Below are 18601 nucleotides of genomic sequence, written 5' to 3'. Positions count from 1 at the left end.
GTACGGATGGCCGACTCCAGGCGCACCAGATTGTCGGTGGCGGAGCGGCCTTTACGGAACCCACCCTGAGACGGAGCCAGAAGGCTCCGAGACTCCAGTACCCAATTCAAGCGCCGGCTCACCATCCGTTCAAGCAACTTGCAAAGAACATTGGTGAGGCTAATGGGACGGTAGCTGTCCACCTCCAGAGGGGTCTTTCCAGGTTTCAAAACGGGGATGACAATGCCTTCCCGCCATTGCGACGGAAACTCCCCCTCGACCCAAAGACGGTTGTAAAGATCGAGAAGGCGCCGCTGGCAGTCCACTGAAAGGTGTTTCAGCATCTGACAGTGGATGCCATCTGGCCCAGGAGCGGTATCAGGGCAAGCAGCTAGGGAACTGCGAAATTCCCACTCACTAAATGGAGCATTGTAAGATTCTGGGTGGTTGGTGCGAAACGAAAGGCTCCGACGTTCCATCCGCTCTTTAATGGAGCGGAAGGCCTGGGGGTAATTCGCAGAAGCGAAACTCATAGCAAAATGCTCTGCTAAGCGATTTGCAATGACGTCGGAGTCAGTACAAACTGCTCCATTCGGTGAGAGCGCAGGGACGCTGACAGGTGGCCGATAGCCGTAGACGTGTCGAATCTTGGCCCAGACCTGCGATGGAGTGACATGGAGGCCAATGGTGGACACATACCGCTCCCAGCACTCCTTCTTGCCTTGGCGGATAAGGAGGCGGGCCCGCGCACGCAGCCGTTTGAAGGCGATAAGGTGGTCTATGGAGGGATGTCGCTTGTGACGCTGGAGCGCCCGCCGGTGATCTTTAATCGCTTCAGCGATCTCAGGCGACCACCAAGGCACAGCCTTCCGCCGAGGGGACCCAGAAGAACGGGGAATGGCAGATTCGGCGGCAGTAACGATGCCGGTGGTGACCGATTGAACCACCGCATCAATGTCATCAGTAGAGAGAGGCTCAAAAGCGGCAGTGGAGGAGAACAAGTCCCAGTCAGCCTTATTCGTAGCCCATCTGCTAGGGCGCCCAGAAGAGTGACGCTGTGGTAGTGACAAAAAGAGCGGAAAGTGGTCACTACCACACAGGTCGTCATGCACACTCCATTGGACAGACGGTAAGAGGCTATGGCTACAGATTGAAAGGTCAATGGCGGAGTAGGTGCCATGCGCCACACTGAAGTGTGTGAAGGCACCATCATTTAACAGCGAGAGATCGAGCTGCGACAATAAATATAAATGCTCAACGATGGCGCCTCGACCTGTTGCCACTGACCCACCCCACAGAGGGTTATGGGCGTTGAAGTCGCCCAATAGCAAGAAAGGTGGCGGCAATTGGGCGACCAGTGCAGCCAGGACATGCTGCGAGACATCACCATCCGGTGGAATGTAAAGACTGCAGACGGTAACAGCCTGTGGCGTCCACACGCGTACAGCGACAGCCTCTAAAGGCGTCTGGAGAGGGACAGACTCGCTGTGCAGAGTGTGAAGGACATATATGCAGACGCCACCAGACACCCTTTCATAAGCTGCTCGGTTCTTATACTAACCCCGATAGCCACGGAGGGTGGGGGTTCGCATTGCTGGAAACCAAGTTTCCTGGAGAGCAATGCAGAAGAAAGGGTGAAGGCTGATAAGTTGGCGGAGCTCAGCTAGATGGTGGAAGAAACCGCTGCAGTTCCACTGGAGGATGGTATTGGCCATGGATGGGAAAGGCGTGAAGGGACTGGGGAGGCAGATTACGCCTCCGGGGCCCCTGCTGCTACTGAATCACCACCTGTACTACAGCCATCCATTGCGTCCGAGGGACTGGCGAGATCCAGGTCCTCAGCGGATGCCAGAATCTCCACCTCATCTTCGGACGCAGAGGGAGAAGGTTGCGGTGGGACAGGTGCCACCGCAATTTCAGGATTCTTGGGAGCCTTTTTCTTCGACTGCTTTGCGCATTGTGCCTTTGGTGGTTCTGGCTGGGAGGGCCTCACTGTGTCAGTCTCAGGGACTGAAGACGACCGCGACGCCCTACGACCAGCGACCGGTGGTTTTTTGGCAAACTTGCGGGTGTCCGCTTTGGCACTGGGCAAAGCCTGGGATGGGAGGGCCCCAAGGGACCCCTTCCGGGCGAGAGGAGCCGAAGAAGGCTCACGCTTCTCCGGCTGTGAAGGGGGAACAGATGTCCCCGGTGGTTGGGGTGGTGTTGCTCCTGAAGTAGATGGAGCAGGAGCAACAGGGAGTGAAGTGCCCCCCACAACCAAGGGGGCCGGCGAATTCTGACAGAGCTGAGTCCGAACTGTTGGGGACGACACTGAAGAGGTTCGAACAGGTGTTGCAGCAGCAGCATAGGTGGACGGCATGGGCACAGGATGTAGCCGTTCAAACTTCCGCCTTGCCTCGGTGTAGGTCAGGCGGTCCAGGGTCTTATATTCCATTATCTTCCTTTCCTTCTGGAAGATCCGACAGTCCGTCGAGCAGGGGGAATGGTGTTCTCCGCAGTTAACACAGATAGGAGGCGGGGCACATGGAGTATCAGGATGCGAAGGATGTCCACAATCCCGACACGTGATGCTGGAAGTACAGCGAGATGACATGTGCCCGAACTTCCAGCATTTAAAACACCGCATCGGAGGAGGGATATATGGCTTCACATCACAACGGTAAACCATCACCTTAACCTTTTCGGGTAATACATCACCCTCAAAGGCCAAGATGAAGGCACCGGTGGCTACCTGATTATCCCTCGGATCCCCGATGGACGCGCCGGACGAAGTGAACACCTCGTCGTTCGAGGTTGGCGCGTAATTCATCGTCGGACTGCAGAAGAAGATCCCTGTGGAATATAATACCCTGGACCATGTTGAGACTCTTATGCGGCGTGATGCTAACTGAAATATCCCCCAACTTGTCACAATTGAGCAACCTCCGTGACTGGGCAGAGGATGCCGTTTGGATGAGCACAGAACCAGAGCGCATCTTGGACAAGCCCTCCACCTCCCCGAACTTGTCCTCTAAATGCTCCACAAAAAACTGGGGCTTGGTTGACATAAACGATTCCCCATCAACTCGCGTACACACAAGGAACCGGGGGGAATAGTCTCCACTGCCTTCTTTTGCCAGACGTTCCTCCCATGGAGTGGCCAGGGAGGGAAATGATCGTGGTTCATACTTCCTGCCGTTGAGGTTAGACCTCGATCGCTTAGAGACTGCTGGTGGAGGCCCACCAGCGAGAGATGATGTACCACGCTTCATTGCGGGTCATCCGCCCTGATGCCACCTACTCCGACCAAGGGCCCTCCCCACAGGCGCCACCCAGCCGCAGCAATAGCCACCTGGCAGGACGGCCATTGCCGGGAGTCCGGATGCCCCAAGGAGATGGGCATCTACTCCTTGGCATACGTGGGGAGTTAACGGCGCAGGCAGCAGTAGAGCGATCCCTGTGTTGTCAGGGGGCTACAACCAAGAGGGTACATGGCGGCCCCACCACAACGGGCTGGCTACCGTGCTGGATCTTAGGTGAAAAACTGTCCAAGGTCGTCGTCGCAGTTAAAAGAAACACTGCAGAGTGCAGCGTGGGAATCACACCCAGGGACGTATCCTCGCCCAAGAGATGGAAAACGAGCGGGACACCAGTGGAACGACGAAAAAGCCGGCTAAAGGTCTAAACGCACGACGGATACAGTGCACCATGTAAGGCGCCCTTCCCCAATTGGCTCGCTCTTCGGAATAATTTAGAAAGATGGAGGTCAAACCCGAGAGGGGACCATCACATAAGGCCGAAACATTTGAGACTCCTTTTAGTCGCCTCTTACGACAGGCAGGAATACCGCGGGCCTATTCTTACCCCCGAACCCGCAGGGGGGCCTTATCCTGACAGCCACAGCTTCAAGAAGGGTTTGAAGGGGCATGGGTTCACTGCATACTGTGTTCAGGACAGACACGAACTCTACCTGACACTCTATTATATTCGCTAGTTCTTGTAATATCCCCTATAGCCGCAGAGGGCAGCGGTTTGCATTGCCGGGAACCAGGTTTCCTGGAGGGCAATGCAGAAAGCAGGTGTAAAGCTCAACATTTGCAGTAGCTCAGCCAGATGGTGGAAAAAACCACAGCAATTCCACTGGAGGATGACGCTATCATGAGTCTGGGAAGGCATGAAGCATGCAAGGAGGGAGGTTATGCCTCAGGGTCACCTCCTGCCACCGACTGAGTATTTGTATCCATTCCTATTGTGGATGAGGCATCAGAGAGATGCAGGTCCTCAAGGGACGCTAAGATCTCCACCTCATCCTCAGATGCAGAACTGATAGGGAGTGGTGGTGGTGCTGCTGGGGGCACCGGAGGGTCCCTTTTCTGAGCAGACTTCTTTGTTTGCTTACCCTCTCACTTCTCTTTATGGGCCTACTGGGAGCACTTCTCCGAAGTAGCTTCAGGCATGGAGGAAGATAGTGAAGCTCTTCGACTAGCAGCTTTTGGCTGCCACTGGCGAGTATCTGCTGTGACATTAGTGGAGACCTTGGGAGAGAGGGTCCCAAGGGACCCCTTCCACACAAGAGGAGCCAGAGGAGGCTGTTGCTTCTTCGGCTGGGGGCAGGGGACCGATGTCCCCTGCATTTGGGGGAGGGGGGGAGGGGGAAGGGGGGAGGGGGGAGGGGGCAGGTGGGGGAGGGAGGGAGGGAGGGGGGCGGCCTTGCTCCCAAAGTAGGTACCCTGCGAGAACAGAAGGAGATTTTTCCCCTACCACCAAGGGGCAGACGTATTCTGGCGGCCCGGACGGCCCATTGTTCGTGGCACAGAATGTGGCATGACTGGTACTTGTGTGACAGCAACAGTAATGTAGCTGCAGCATATGTAGATGTCAACCGAACGGAGTGTAATTGTTCAAACTTAAGTTAAGCTCTTGGTAAGTCAACCAGTTCACGGTCTTGTACTCATGATTTTCCACTCCTTTTGGAGTACTGTGCAGTCTGGTGAGCAGGGAGTGCTTCTCTCCACAGTTGATACAAGCGAAAGGAGGTGCACATGGAGTATCTGAATGCAGTGGATGTCTGCAGTCTTGGCATGTGGCACTGGAAGTGCAGCGGAAGACATGTGCCCGAATTCCCAGCACTTAAAGCACCACATAGGGGGAGGGACGTATGGTTTAACATCACAACAGTAAACCATCACCTTGGCCTTTTCATTGAATCACCCTCAAAGGCCAAGATGAAGGCACCAGAAGCAACCCTGTTGTCTTTGGATCACCTGTAAACACACCGGATGAAATGAACACCCCACTGTTCTAGATTGGCGTGGATCTCTTAGTTAGACTGTAACAGGAGGTCGTGAGGGAAAATAATCCCCTGGACCATGTTGAGGCTTTTAAGGGGATTGACAGAAACAGGAATATCACTCAGCCGGTCACAAGTGAGTAACACCCGGGACTGGGCTGGGGATGCTGTCTGAATCAAGACTGCACCACTTCTCATCTTGGACAGCGCTGTCACTTCCCCAAACTTATCCTCAAGACGTTCACCAAAAAATTGAGGCTTCGTAGGTAGAAAGGAGTCCCCACGCATTCTGCAACAGACTAAATACTGAGGCGAAAATGGCTCTCTTCTTTCTGTAGCCCTACGTTCCTCCCATAGTGTAGCAAGGGAGGGAAATCATTTAGGATCATACCTGTCAGAGACTGCTGGCACTGTACGGTCACCAGCAAGAGATGACTTAGTCCGCTACATTGCGGGTCGTCCACCCTATGCAACCACCCACTCTGATCAGGGGCTCTCCCCATGGGCACCACACAGCCACAGCAAAGGCCACATGGCATGATGGTCATTGGCAGGAGTCCTGATGCCCCAGGAAGACAGGCATCTACTCCTTGGCATATGTGGGGAGTTTACAGCTCAGGCATCAGCAGTGCCAGCCCTGCGTTGACAGGGGGCTACCACCAAATGGGTACATGACGGCTCCACTACAATGGACTGGCTACCATGCTGGATATTGGGCACAGGGAAATCCAATATTGTTATGGGAGTAAAAGAGGACAGGAGACAAAGGAAGAAGGTGACATATGCCGGAAAGTGTCCTCGCCCATATAGTTGAATTGCAGGTGGAGATGCAAAGCCATGACGACAAGAGGTTCAGGAGATTGAATCTAAGGGCACTATGGATAACTCGTGCACCATGTAAGGCATCCTTCCCCATATGGCCCGCACTTCTGTAGAATTTGGAAAGTGGTAGGTCAAACCATAAAATGGGACCCGAACTGATAAGGCTGAAAAGTGTGAGACTCCTTTTAGTCACCTCTTACGATAGACAGAAATACCTCGGGCCTATTCAACCCCCCGGATCTGCAGGGGGGAGAGCAGAAGAAAGTACAACAATTAAAGTACTAATTTACATTTGACCTGATGCTTACATTCAGCAAATTTAAATAACATTATGTTATGTTATCTCCAGAAACTTCACTTTTAACAAAAGAAAGAAAGGGCATGACTATTAAGGGTCGATTGTATAAAGCAGCTGATCTTAAGACTAGCACAGAGAAAGTATGTAGGGAAGCAGCCTACTCACGCCGTATAAAATTCACATCAGTCTTTCCATTGTGTGCCAGCCACTCCACTGTAACTAGCTCTGACATCATCATAAATGTTGCGCAATACTTTAAAAATCAAATAAATAACCTGAAACGTTTCTAGCATGTCAGGAGTAATACTAAATCAATATGTGTTGAATATCAGTTCAATAACTTTAACCATTTTCGAAATTTGGATGTTTTTCTGTAAAAATCATTGGCGCAACAGAAAAGAGCTAGAAACTTCAAAATTTATATTTAGATTCCCTTTTCATAATAATTTAGTAGAAACAGTATTCTGGATCTCACAAATTAAAATTTTAGTTGAAATTCATGGATTTCTGGTTTTTATCTTAGAAATTAAGGAAGCAAGATTGATTAAGTAGGCGAATAAATAAAGCTAGGATGTTTAAATATAAGTAGAAGGGAGATCCGCTATAATCATAAAGATGTGAGAAGTTTCAACTGAATAACTATAAACCTATAGCAATAGCGTATCTCCAAAGGGCAAGTTCAGAGCTCGTCTACTGCGTGTAGTGTAATTAAATTAATTCTCTCGCCCAAAATATTTGACTTAGCCATGTCAGACTTTTATTATGATTACTTACCTGTGTGCTGATTGCACATTTAAATTGAGAGCTTCATTGGCCATCAGCAAAGGAAGCAATGATTTATTCAATAACTTAAAGTGGTGCATTACTAGCCCAGCGGCTAGTTGGGAGAGCGGATTTGATCAGGCGTTCCCTTAGCCGTCCGCACCGCGGCTTCATATGTAAGAACGCTGTGCGAGAAAGGAAGACCCCAGTTCTCTCCAGACACGGATTAGCGCACCACCTGTGCCGGGAGTCACGTCACGTCGGTATCATTGCTATAAACAGCCTCGGATGCCGTAATAAGTTACTCGGGATATGCGTAACCATGAAATTGTTTTCGAGTAAAGTGTTAATTCTGGGATGACTTTAATGATCTATCTTCAGTTTGCGTATGTCGTATTTTCACATGCCGCCGCGGGACAGACATTCTACCATTATTTAGCGTGGTGTTTGATGAACATTATCATCAAATTATGGCGAGCATTCACTTAAACATTTAATTTGAACAGTTATAGTTGCATCAGCGCATTAGACTCTGAACTGCTCTGGTAGTTGGATTGTGTGTATTCTTTTTGGTCTGTGACTTTCAGAATATAGTGAACATTTTAGAAAGAATAGTTTTTGATTATGAATCCCAGACAATCTCCTAATTCCTCAGAGCTATAAATGTATTTCTCAGATGAAGTGGGCACTAGGAATTCTAATTACAGGCTTCACATTTTGCTAATCACTTTCTGGTTGCCATTATTGTAGTTAGAGAGTCAGTGTTGAGTACAGCAAACAACAGCATAAATACAAAACATTTATCACAATTATTTCCACCCGCCGCCCCACAAGTACTCTTATCAAGATGAACTCTGAAATCTGCATTGCATAAAATTTAATTTCAAATTTTATTGCTGTGAACTAGAATCATCTATGACACGAAATTTCATGGATCAAGGCAAGTTCAACTGCAATCATCAGTTCAAAACCTAGTGACATTACAAAACTACAGTTTTGTTCTAACCACATACATGTTGAAAAGAAGCAAATACTAAAGAACTTGTCATTAATGCAAAACATATGTAAATAAGCCTACTCCCACACTGCTGAAGTTCAAAATAATCTTTTCGATCTATGAAGTTAGGTTAAGGAAATTATCGGCTACGTAATGAGTGTCATGCTAGCTGCTCAAGACAGTTTTCAGAAAACTGTGTTCAAAAGTACTTCGCATTACTCTCCCCCCCACAATGAATCCATAGGCATCCGAATCTACAACTGGTAGGTTACGTCACCTCTAGTTAGTACTGCATGACCTGGGTACTTGCGCACTATCAACCATAGACTTTCTTTGAATAACTCTAGAAATGTCACAGCAGATTCAGGTGGCTAGTAAAAACATCCAGCAATTAACTTAGTGTCACCTACACCTGTTATAGGTGACCAGATAGCTTCACTGTTGTACTCCACTTCAACCTGAATAGAGACAATATTTTTGTCAACTGCAATAAACACTTCCCCTCCTGTGGCCTCTAATCTGTCTTTCCGATATACATTCCATAACCGGCTAAATATCTCAGAGCTTTCTACTTCAGATTTCAGCCAGCTCTGGGTCCCAAGAATAATTTTAGCACGCAAGCTTTCCTGGGGAGCAGTAATCTCAGGAACTTTTTTTACGAATACTTTGACGGTTATTCTGAAAAAAGTTTGACAGTTGAAGTGTCTACTCTAAACATGGTCTGACTTCCTTTGCTACATATCGATTAGCGAGTGTTCATCTGAGTATATCAGACTACCGTTAGCCTAAAAAACGTTCATGCGCACTCCACAAGTACTCTGCTACCAGAGTAGTTGCTTCCTTTGTGTAGTGCACTCCTGACCTATCAATGGGAGCTCTACAAACCCCCAGCCAAGACCGTCACAGAGTCCATTTGAAACATTCTGAGCTTGTATTCCATCTCTAATTACTTAGATGTTGGGAGGATGTTAAAGCCAGCCCTACCTACCTACCTACCTTCCTGCTTTCTTTCTTTCTTTCTTCCTTTCTTTCTATTCTGAAAAAATAATATTACTGCTACATATTAATCTACTATATGTTATGTTGTTTGAAAAATTGAAGTAACTTGACTCTTTTCAGTATCAGAGGTTGAGCAAGGTTCTACCGTAAGTTGAATATTACAATTTCTCTTCCAAAAATATGCTGCTCAGGACCTTTGATATGGTTGTGGGTTATTTTAGGTCCTCATGAAAAAATTAAAAATTATTATCTGTTGAAGAGAGAATCCATGCTTTGAGGATTATTTTGGAAAGAAAAGCTATTCCTTTTCCTTCATGTGATATTCGATATAACGGTTGTGTTTTTTTTATTATTTATTTTTTTATTACAATATAAACTACAAAGATGCAAGTATACTTTTTGTCCTGTCACGTAAAGCTATGACATATTTTTTATTTACTTATTTATTATTTTAACAATTCTTATGCTACTGAGCAGATAAAACACAAAACATCACATAGTTTGGATGATAAATAAAGAAATGGTCCTTTATCTCCAAAATATTAGCACACGTTTCACGCCATCACATTGTTAAAAATGACAGAACTTTCAAACTTTGACATGCCATAAAATGGAAACAGAGGGAAACGAAGTGTTATAATTTGCTGTGGTTATTTTAGAAGCTTTCGAAATGTGGTGCTACAGAAGAATGCTGAAGATTAGATGGGTAGATCACATAACTAATGAGGAAGTATTGAATAGGATTGGGGAGAAGAGAAGTTTGTGGCACAACTTGACCAGAAGAAGGGATCGGTTGGTAGGACATGTTCTGAGGCATCAAGGGATCACCAATTTAGTATTGGAGGGCAGCGTGGAGGGTAAAAATCGTAGAGGGAGACCAAGAGATGAATACACTAAGCAGATTCAGAAGGATGTAGGTTGCAGTAGGTACTGGGAGATGAAGAAGCTCGCACAGGATAGAGTAGCATGGAGAGCTGCATCAAACCAGTCTCGGGACTGAAGACCACAACAACATCATTTATCTCCATGAAGAGAACAAATTCGCAAAGTTTCATGCAAATCTATGATGGTAGGTGAGAAAATGATTTTTTGTAATTGAACATTGGATGATTCATATGTAATTCAATTAGCAAAGTGATACCTATCAATCAGTGATCGCATGAAGACTGGTTCAGTGGCTCAATGGCTGCATCCTGTAGTACAGTCCAGAGGATCCTGAGTCCTTGGAACTGTTTTTTTCCCACTTGCCACTCCTTTCACATCTGGCAATGTTTGTTAATTTGCAAAATGCTGAATTGTTGAAGTTTATGATTAAAAGTAAAAATATGAATCAGTATTAGTTAGGAGAAGAGTTTACGAAGAAATTTCAATGCCACCACAAAATGAATCAGAAGTCACGTTGCAATGAGGGCAGTGTTTATTAACAACATATTTGCATAAAAACAGATGAAAAATTGAAAAAGATTTACGAAGGGTCTGAAATCCAATTTCATATCTTTAGCTCTAGTTCTTCACTATGTACTTTAAATATTATCAATCTCCATGTTTTGCAAACAAGCACTTGCTTTTATTTAATGTTTGTATTCAAGGCACTCTAATCTCCTTTTCTAAAACTGGTATTTCACATTGAGAACAATTTTGTGTGTGTGTGTGTGTGTGTGTGTGTGTGTGTGTGTGTGTGTGTGTGTGTGTGTGTGGCCCCATAGGCTCTATCACAGAATCCCAGCTTGCATGTTGCTCATTTGCCTATCAATAGAGGTTACATTCAGTTCAAAACACATGAAGTACTGCTGTCACAGCTATCTTACATTACCATTCTTACCAGCTCAATGTGAACACACTCTCCTTCATCTTAATTTTCACTGTAATCAACAAGGACAACAACATTTTCGTTTGAAGTTACAATTGTCTACTCATTTACTGATATTGACAATGAAATGCAACCTTCAGAGTTATTTCAATTTTTTCTGAACACGGAATGAACGACGACGTAATGAGTAACATTATACACTATCTTTTAAACAGCAAATTTGTCTCAAAAAATTAATCCGAGCATATTAATATGTGTATAAGCCATCATGTGTAGATTCGGAATGAAAATCCACATCAGTATCACAACAGTTGGAAATAAGAAAAAATTGTTGCTTCAGGGCTGCAATCAGCTACTGTCCACTTACTGTAACAGCAGGCCTGACAAATTATTCCCTCTAGTTTCATGGAATTCAGCCTTGAAAAGTTTTGACAAATGTTTTTGGGTGATTTTACACACTACATGTAATTACTTAAAGATGGAATTTAATATAAGGGGCATTCAAAAAGAAACGAGTTGGAGGCATAATTACAGAAACATGTTAGAAGTATTGACCCTTGCTGTTGAGACACTTGCCCTATTGTGACACAAGGTGGTGAGTGGGTGTCTCATAAAATTCCCGGAGCTGCAATGTTAAGCAGTTCCACACATACAGCTGGACGTTGTCATCCAAGGTGAATTGTTTGCCCCTCAGAGCCTTTGTAAGCGGACCAAAAATGGCATAATTACAGGGAGAAAGGCCCAGACTGTGTGGAGGGTGGCCAAGAGCCTCCCATTTGAATTTCTGTAGGAGTGCCGCGACTGTGTTGGCCGCATGAGGCTTTGCATTGTCGTGGAGCAGAATAACCCCACAGGTGAGACTGCCTAGTTGTTTTGATTTGATCACTTGGCGAAGGGTAGTCAATGTTTAAGAGTAATGCTGGGCATTCACCGTTGTCCCGTGCTGCAGAAAATGAATCAGAAGGGGGCCATTTTTGGTCACCTTAAAAAGGCTCTGAGGGGCAAACGATTCACCTCGGACGACGACGTCCAGCTTTACATACGGAACTTGTTAACATCACAGCCCTGGGAATTTTATGAGACAGCCATTCACCACCTTGTGTCACAGTGGGACAAGTGTCTCAACAACCAGCGTCAATACTTCTAAGATACAGGTACTGGTTTCTGTAATTATGCCTCCAGCTTGTTTCTTTTTGAACACCACTTATAATTGTAAAGGTTTGCACAAAATTATATCTTGTCATGTGTGAATGCTTTCTTGGTTCTTTTCTCTACATTGTCATAACAAGTTTTCAAATTTTTCTAGTTATGATTTGTCCCTATGTCCTGTGAGTTAATGGCAACTTCTTAGCACATCTTTCCTTTGTTGGCCATAGTAACTTCATCAGTCTTTTTTTTTTGGCTGACTTTGTATGGTTTCAATACAGTTTCCAGGAATACGTCATTTTCAACTGTAGATTAGTTCCTGCTTATTTTCCTCCATCTTTACACCAAGACAACGTCAATAATATATACTGTGAAACTAAAATGCACAGTTAGTAACTGCAGCCAAAGCTCCATAACTGTTTTGATAGCTAATTTTAATGGTGTTGCAAAGTGTGTTTCATGCTAATTTAGATCATCTCATTCAGTTGATCCAAGTTTAGAGTTCCACAACAGAGTGGATTCCTGAACTTAAGTTCAATTTATGAACTAAGGCCAAAAGTGAACCCCCATCACCAATGTTTATATAAAAACAGCCAACTGCTTCAAATTAAATCTTTTCGATCATTAAGAACAAATTATACTATTTACCCCTTAAAAACTCACCAATGAGCCACTGGAGGACAGCAACACTCTTTTTAGGTGGTTCAGACACGTGTTTCACAAGCATCCAGACGACAACAGTTTGTATGTGTTCTTTCTGCACAGTTGTCTCTGGCACAACACAATGCAGAAGTTTCTGGAAACGCTTTATAGCTGTGCATAGAAAACAGTACAGTTACTAAGAATGTACTTCTCTAACATAACATTATAACAATTTCATATCATTATTGTACAAAAAACAGTGTTTTTATTTTTGTTTTAACCACACATGCTGCAACATTCATGTGCTACCTTTAGTAGGTTTTTACTCATTATTCTATCTCTAGTATTGTCGAGAGTAGCTTCCTGCTGTTAGTTTTATATGTACCATACTTTACACAGCCTGTCAAGGCTTCTGATTCTGTTTTCTTGTTTACTATAACATTAGACATGTTAAAACACTTATTTTGTTTGCTGCTGCTGTTTTAATAGTTACATAAGCATTCTATTTTATCATGAAAACACGAGGTTCCCGCTGTCAGCTTGTGTGTTATTGTAGCTAAAAATAAAATTGTAACAACAACTGTACTACAAAAAATACATTCTACCAGTAGCTGAAAACCAACAAACATTCCAGACAGGCAGATGAAATGGGCTAACAGTGGCAACTGACTAATTCACTAATAATTTTGTTTCTTATTCATGTTTGTCTATTTCTTTCATCTCTGTGCATTACTACAACTATCCCACTGAGGTACATGAAAAAAGTGACAAATGTTAGGGATAAGAAATGGTAACTTTGATTACGTCAGTGGCCCAAATTTCAAATTCTTTCATCTAACACAGAAAGAGGAAGCTATAAGTAGACTGCATATATATAAAAAAAATTAAAATAAAAAATAAAAATAAAAAATAAAAATAAAAAAGAAAATGAAAAAAAGAGGATCATTGTCAAATATCAAGAACACTTGATTATTGCTGAAAAGTAAGCACTACAGCTAGCCATTAATGAAATGAAGATACATTGGAATAGCAGATATGGAGAAATGGGACATGGTATACCAGGAGTAGGCAGAGGGCTGTAGATAGGACGCTGACAACATCTGCATCTACATCTACACTCCGCAAGTCTTTGTGCCACTACTAGTTATTCCCTTTTCTGTTCCACATGCAAATAGAGTGAGGGAAATATGATTGCATATTTGCCTCCATAATAACCCTAATTTCTCTTATCTTTGTGGACCTTATGCAAACTGTACATTGGCAGTAGTATGATAGCTCTGCAGGCAGCTTCTAATGCTGCTTCTCTAAATTTTATCAACAGTGTTTTGTGAAAAGAAAGTTGTCTTCCTTCCAGGGATTCCCACTTGAGTTCACAAAGCATCTCAGTAATATTTGTGTGTTGATTGAACCTACCTGTAACAATTCTAGCAGCAAGCCTCTGAATTCCATTGATGTCTTCCTTTAATCAACCCTGGTGCATATCCTAAACATTCAAGTAGTACTCAAGAATGGGTCACCCCAGTATTCTACACAAAGTCTCATTTATAGATGAGTTACGCTTTCTCAAAATTCTCCCAATAAACCACAGCAGACCATTCGCCTTCACTACTGTCCTCACATGCTGATCCTATTTCATATCACTTTGCAACACTACACCTATATATTTAACCAACATGTATGTCAAATAGGACACTACTAATGCTGCATTTGAACATTAAGAGTTGTTTTTCTGCTACTCACCGGTATTAATTTACATTTTTCTACATATAGAAAGCAAACTGTCATTTAGCACATCTACTAGAAATTTAGCACACCTACTAGAAATTCATCCAAGTCATCTTGTACCCCGCTAGAGTTACTCAACAATGACACCTTCCTGTGCACCACAGTGTCATTTGCACACAGTCACAGATTCCTGCTAGCCCTGTCCACCAGATCATTTATGTATTTAGAGAATAAGAGTAGTTCTACCACATTTCCCTGGAGTACTCCTCTGTCTCTGACAGACACTTTCCATTGAGGACAGTGTACTGGGTCTACAACTTAGGAAGTCTTTTGAGCCACTCACATATTTGAGAACCTATTCTGTATGCTTATACCTTTATTAATAGTCTCTCTCCAGCGGGACACAATATCAAATGCTTTCCAGAAATCTAGAAATACAGAATCTACTTGTTGTTCATCATCCAGGGCCCACAGTATATCATGTGAGAAAAGGGCAAACTGAGTTTCATATGTGAGATGCTTTCTAAACCCATGCTGGCTTGTGGAAAGAAGCTTTTCAGACTCAAGGAAATGTATTATTCTCCAACTCAGAATATGTTCAAGAATTCAGCACAGAAAACCAATATTAAGTACATTTGTCCGTAATTTTGGGAGTTTATTCTTTTAGTCTACTTACATACAGTCACCTGTACATCTTTCCAGTCATTTGCAACTTTGCACCAGGCCAGAGATTCGCAATAAATACAAGCTAAGTAAAGTGGCCAATGCTGTAGAGTTGTTGTTGTTGTTGTGGTCTTCAGTCCTGACACTGGTTTGATGCAGCTCTCCATGCTACTCTATCCTGTGCAAGCTTCTTCATCTCCCAGTACCTACTGCAACCTACATCCTTCTGAATCTGCTTAGTGTATTGATCTCTTGGTCTCCCTCTACGATTATTACCCTCCACGCTGCCCTCCAATGCTAAATTTGTGATCCCTTGATGCCTCAAAACATGTCCTACCAACCGATCCCTTCTTCTAGTCAAGTTATGCCACAAACTTCTCTTCTCCCCAATCCTATTCAATACCTCCTCATTAGTTACGTGATCTACCCACCTTATCTTGAGCATTCTTCTGTAACACCACATTTCGAAAGCTTCTATTCTCTTCTTGTCCAAACTGGTTATCGTCCATGTTTCACTTCCATACATGGCTACACTCCATACAAATACTTTCAGAAACGACTTCCTGACACTTAAATCTATACTCGATGTTAACAAATTTCTCTTCTTCAGAAACGATTTCCTTGCCATTGCCAGTCTACATTTTATATCCTCTCTACTTCGACCATCATCAGTTATTTTACTCCCTAAATAGCAAAACTCCTTTACTACTTTAAGTGTCTCATTTCCTAATCTAATCCCCTCAGCATCACCCGATTTAATTTGGCTACATTCCATTATCCTCGTTTTGCTTTTGTTGATGTTCATCTTATATCCTCCTTTCAAGACACTGTCCATTCCGTTCAACTGCTCTTCCAAGTCCTTTGCTGTCTCTGACAGAATTACAATGTCATCGGCGAACCTCAAAGTTTTTACTTCTTCTCCATGAATTTTAATACCTACTCCGAATTTTTCTTTTGTTTCCTTTACTGCTTGCTCAATATACAGATTGAATAACATCGGGGAGAGGCTACAACCCTGTCTCACTCCTTTCCCAACCACTGCTTCCCTTTCATGCCCCTCGACTCTTATAACTGCCATCTGGTTTCTGTACAAATTGTAAATAGCCTTTCGCTCCCTGTATTTTACCCCTGCTACCTTCAGAATTTGAAAGAGAGTATTCCAGTTAACGTTGTCAAAAGCTTTCTCTAAGTCTACAAATGCTAGAAACGTAGGTTTGCCTTTTCTTAATCTTTCTTCTAAGATAAGTCGTAAGGTTAGTATTGCCTCACGTGTTCCAACATTTCTACAGAATCCAAACTGATCTTCTCCGAGGTCCGCTTCTACCAGTTTTTCCATTCGTCTGTAAAGAATTCGCATTAGTATTTTGCAGCTGTGACTTATTAAACTGATAGTTCGGTAATTTTCACATCTGTCAACACCTGCTTTCTTTGGTATTGGAATTATTATATTCTTCTTGAAGTCTGTGGGTATTTCGCCAGTCTCATACATCTTGCTCACCAGATGGTAGAGTTTTGTCATGACTGGCTCTCCCAAGGCCATCAGTAGTTCTAATGGAATGTTGTCTACTCCCGGGGACTTGTTTCGACTCAGGTCTTTCAGTGCTCTGTCAAACTCTTCACGCAGTATCTTATCTCCCCTTTCATCTTCATCTACATCCTCTTCCACTTCCATAATACTGTCCTCAAGTACATCGCCCTTGTATAAACCCTCTATATACTCCTTCCACCTTTCTGCCTTCCCTTCTTTGCTTAGAACTGGGTTGCCATCTGAGCTCTTGATATTCATACAAGTGGTTCTCTTCTCTCCAAAGGTCTCTTTAATTTTCCTGTAGGCAGTATCTATCTTACCCCTAGTGAGACAAGCCTCTACATCCTTACATTTGTCCTCTAGCCATCCCTGCTTAGCCATTTTGCACTTTCTGTCGATCTCATTTTTGAGACGTTTGTATTCCCTTTGGCCTGCTTCATTTACTGCATTTTTATATTTTCTCCTTTCATCAATTAAATTCAATATTTCTTCTGTTACCCAAGGATTTCTATTAGCCCTCGTCTTTTTACCTACTTGATCCTCTGCTGCCTTCACTACTTCATCCCTCAGAGCTACCCATTCTTCTTCTAATGTATTTCTTTCCCCCATTCCTGTCAATTGTTCCCTTATGCTCTCCCTGAAACTCTCTACAACCTTTGGTTCTTTCAGTTTATCCAGGTCCCATCTCCTTAAATTCCCACCTTTTTGCAGTTTCTTCAGTTTCAATCTGCAGTTCATAACCAATAGATTGTGGTCAGAATCCACATCTGCCCCTGGAAATGTCTTACAATTTAAAACCTGGTTCCTAAATCTCTGTCTTACCATTATATAATCTATCTGATACCTATTAGTATCTCCAGGATTCTTCCAGGTATACAACCTTCTTCTGGGATTATATCTGGTCCTAGAGATTCAACCCTTTCAGTTGCTTCTCTATGCATGGTATACCCATTAATATGTCCTACTATGAGCCTATATGACAGTCAAATGAAGATATGTTTGCACAATCTTCCTGCATGGATGACTTATTAAATACGAAATTTAAAACTTCAGCTTTCCTTATGGCTTCTTCTACTGCTACATCAGACTGGATAGCGGCCTTCAACCCGCTTAGCGATTTTACACAGGATAAGAATTTTCCTGGCTTCATGACAACATCTTTCGTTAAGGTATGAAAGTGGAAGTTGCTTTACACTTCACGCTGTGACCTTATTTTACAGGGTAATGATGGAAATTGCTATATGCTCTGCATTTGGATCTTTTTACAGATGCACTAATTTCTATAAATTTTTACCATTCATCATTTGAACCGAGAATGCAACAGTCTGTGCTTCCTCAGCATTTTCATAATTTTGTTATTAAATAACGATGGATCTTTTCCATCCTTAATCCACATCTTTGACACGTGCTTCTCCACACCATGAGTTGCAATCAGTTTCAACTTTGCCCATAATTCCTCTATGTCCACTATATTGGAACTAAACGATGTCGATTCATTGTCTAAATAGGATGATAACAACTACATATCTGCTCTTTCAAGCAAAAATACTCTTCTAGCTTTCTTTATGAAATTATTAACTTCAGTGACCTTTGCTGCTATGATGACATCATGATCACTAATCCCTGCCTCTATACTGACACTGTCAATAAGGTCATGTCTGTTTGTACTTACAAGGCCTGAATCATTTCCATTGCACATGGGCTGTCAAACTAGCTGCTCAAGTCAGTTTTCGGAAAACCAGTGCAAGAGTATTTCACAAGATTGTCTGTCCGTACCACCAGCAATGAATCCACAGACGCCCCAGTCTATATTCAGCAGGTTAACATCACATCCATCTAACAATGCTCGAATTAGTAATTTCCGTGCTATTGAACTTAGACTTTCCTCGGATGATCTAAGACTGTCACAACACATTCAGGTAGCCAATAAAAAAAAATACAATAATTAACTTGGGTCC

General features: G+C 43.5%; 1 protein-coding gene across 3 annotated transcripts in view; it reads right to left on the bottom strand.

Moving 5' to 3' along the window:
• Window positions 1–18601, bottom strand: part of LOC126252933 (centromere protein I-like) — a 370827-nt gene that overhangs the window by 324303 nt on the left and 27923 nt on the right. For all 3 annotated transcript variants that reach the window (XM_049953938.1, XM_049953931.1, XM_049953948.1), the window contains exon 3: window positions 12749–12898. In XM_049953938.1, the coding sequence (XP_049809895.1) occupies window positions 12749–12898 (150 nt within the window). The remainder of the gene's footprint in view (window positions 1–12748; window positions 12899–18601) is intronic.

This window comes from Schistocerca nitens, chromosome 1, assembly GCF_023898315.1.
Source record: "Schistocerca nitens isolate TAMUIC-IGC-003100 chromosome 1, iqSchNite1.1, whole genome shotgun sequence".
Classification (NCBI taxonomy): Eukaryota; Metazoa; Arthropoda; class Insecta; order Orthoptera; family Acrididae; genus Schistocerca; species Schistocerca nitens.
This window is presented reverse-complemented; position numbering and strand designations above follow the sequence as displayed.